We start from the raw sequence: 2,456 nt of genomic DNA, 5'->3' as shown, positions 1-2,456 counted from the left end.
ATGTGTATAAGAGACAGTCGTTAACTTTAACCAGCTCTCTTGCCAAAATTATTTATCAGATCAAAATTTGCTAAAGGAAAATGTTGTTCCTTTTAGCACAAAGTATCACGTCATGTACTCCGAATGCGTCAATTTTGGGACACCCTGTATATATATATATCGAGTCAATCACGGTTTTTCGAGCTTATTGCAATTAGAAAAAAAAATACAAATTTGTTTATACATATATAGAACTAAAAACTTTCTTACGAAAGAAAGTAGGGAAGATATCTTTTCATTGCACATGTATTTTATTGCTGCACCGTATGCTTTAAATAGTAACGCGCACGGGATAATATTCTGAATTGATAAGGAAACGTTCAGAAAAATTCCTGTCCAGTTTTCACATATCGTTCACTTGCTGCAATAATCATTGCCATTTTTGGTTGCAGAAAAAGAATGGAAATATAAAAAAAACTTATTTCTCAATCAATTTATGCAATCAGTTAATACACCAAAATTGCATTTTACAATTAATATTACAAAATTTTAATGATTTAAAACAGTGAAACTTATTTTTTGAAAAACTTTGTCTTTTGAATTGTGTCGTTATAACAAATGACGACGTATAACGACGTTAATTCTTTTTTTTTTTTTAATAAAAAGTGCATATGCCGTTATTTACTTGAAAATTGAGGAGGAATTCTGGAATGTTTTCTTGTAGATATTTCGTTATGGTGACATTGAATGTGTTCTTTGCACTTTTTTCTAATTTTTTTTTTACACGACACCTACTATATGTACATTTTTCATGCTTTATTATCGCACTCGGATCGACAAGATACAGATATCATTTAACCGACTTCGTCAAGTTGACGTTTGGAGAACATATTGTTCTCACTCTTTCTCACGTCGACTATGACTATGCCTGGCTGCAATTCGTATGAATTATTCTTTTTTTAAGAAACATTTTTTGCTTTTATGTACAAGGCTTCTTTTAATGGTTTTACAATTGACATATCTATATATCTTTTTGCTTTAATGACATCCATTTATTTGCATCAGAATAACTCACTCGTATTATATGTCAAGAGGAGCCAACGATTTCTATTTCGTCCTCAGAAATTGATGTTTCTTTTTCAGGAACGGTGAAGGTGACCATCACCCGTCGGAATCAGGTACAATTTTGAGCAAACGGATCGGCAGGATAACATCGCTGATAATGCGAGTCGCAATCTCGATTATTAAACAGCAATCGAGATCGGCAATTCTGACTGTTCAGCTTTACTGTTCAGAGACACGATTCTTAACATGCCATATTAATTATTACTCTGAATTATTTAAAGAGAAGCAAGAGAGATGATATTAGAAGAATATACGCGTGCACGTACATCGAGTGAGAAGAATATTGTTACGCGTATTTTTTTTTTTTTTTTAAAGGAGTAACACAATAGATGAAATTTACTCGAAAGACTTTCAGTCGCACTGAATTTACAGTAAAACTGAATTACCATGACAATGCAAAAGCACGAGACGAGGGAAAGAAGGACAAAACGTGATCACGTGTATGTGCCCAGACGTAAAAAAAAACCGAGCGAATCAGTGGTGCACCGAATAGAGTTACTAGACAAAATTTTAATTACCATTATAATATTATTGTGTATATATATATATATATATATATATATATATATATATATGATTCTTAAATATATTTTTTATTAATTAATAATGATAAAAGTTAGCTAATCAAATGAAAAGTATAACATACTTTAAATTCATTAAACATTTCTAATTGACGCATCCTATAAAGCAGACTCTTGTAAATTAATAGGTGTTACAAATCACTAGAGACTTACAGACACGCATAAGCGATTAAATTGTTTTTCCTGCAGCACCTGGAATTCCCGTCGTCGGCTTCTCTGTCATTTGTCCCTGATTTACGTTACGCCCAAGTAGTCGGCACAAACGAGTGAGACGTCCCCGATTCTTGAATTACCGACAAGGTTAGAAACACGTGTCGCCGAGCCCTCGACGTAGGGCAATTACGGCGGGTAGACTGTCTCATTCAGGTTTTCCTTGTCGGTTAAACTTCGTTGTTTTGCCGACTATTACTCGTACCACACCCAAAACAGTCCTTGAGGAAAAAAGCGGTCGAGTTTCACATGTGCAGAGTTTTCTTGATGCGCAGATAGGAAATTGCCGGTAAACCATTTGGACGTAGCTGCGTTGAAATGTGTTGTCGTTGGTCACCATATGTGTGAAATATTATGAAAAAGAATAAATTTTACCCACACATCTGGCTATTCCTAATGTATACCGAGAATTTCCTGGATGTTGTAAAAAAACTTTTATATAGATTGATTGCACATGAGTAAACTTGACAACTAAAAAATAGACTGCAATTTTGGATCTCTCTGCAACAGTATGAACAAATTTACCTTGTACTTCCATCTCTCTCTCTCTCTCTTTCTCTC

General features: G+C 33.9%; 1 protein-coding gene and 1 long non-coding RNA gene across 2 annotated transcripts in view; one reads left to right on the top strand and one right to left on the bottom strand.

Annotated features, from left to right (window-relative positions):
* LOC105459719 overlaps positions 1–1,145 on the bottom strand; it is a 2,085-nt gene extending 940 nt beyond the window's left edge. Inside the window, exons 1-2 of the long non-coding RNA XR_975717.1 lie at positions 1,055–1,145; positions 665–911 (exon numbers count right to left, since the gene is read on the bottom strand). This is a non-coding gene — a long non-coding RNA (uncharacterized LOC105459719). The remainder of the gene's footprint in view (positions 1–664; positions 912–1,054) is intronic.
* The window catches only part of LOC105459720 (R3H domain-containing protein 1-like), a 19,488-nt gene extending 18,070 nt beyond the window's left edge, over positions 1–1,418 (top strand). The window contains exons 15-16 of the mRNA XM_011705958.1: positions 1,123–1,157; positions 1,331–1,418. Coding sequence (XP_011704260.1) covers positions 1,123–1,157; positions 1,331–1,342 — 47 coding nt within the window. The 3' untranslated portion in view covers positions 1,343–1,418. The remainder of the gene's footprint in view (positions 1–1,122; positions 1,158–1,330) is intronic.
* The last annotated feature ends 1,038 nt before the right edge of the window (positions 1,419–2,456 follow it).

This window comes from Wasmannia auropunctata, unplaced genomic scaffold (assembly GCF_000956235.1).
Source record: "Wasmannia auropunctata unplaced genomic scaffold, wasmannia.A_1.0 LD334146.1, whole genome shotgun sequence".
NCBI lineage: Eukaryota > Metazoa > Arthropoda > Insecta > Hymenoptera > Formicidae > Wasmannia > Wasmannia auropunctata.
This window is presented reverse-complemented; position numbering and strand designations above follow the sequence as displayed.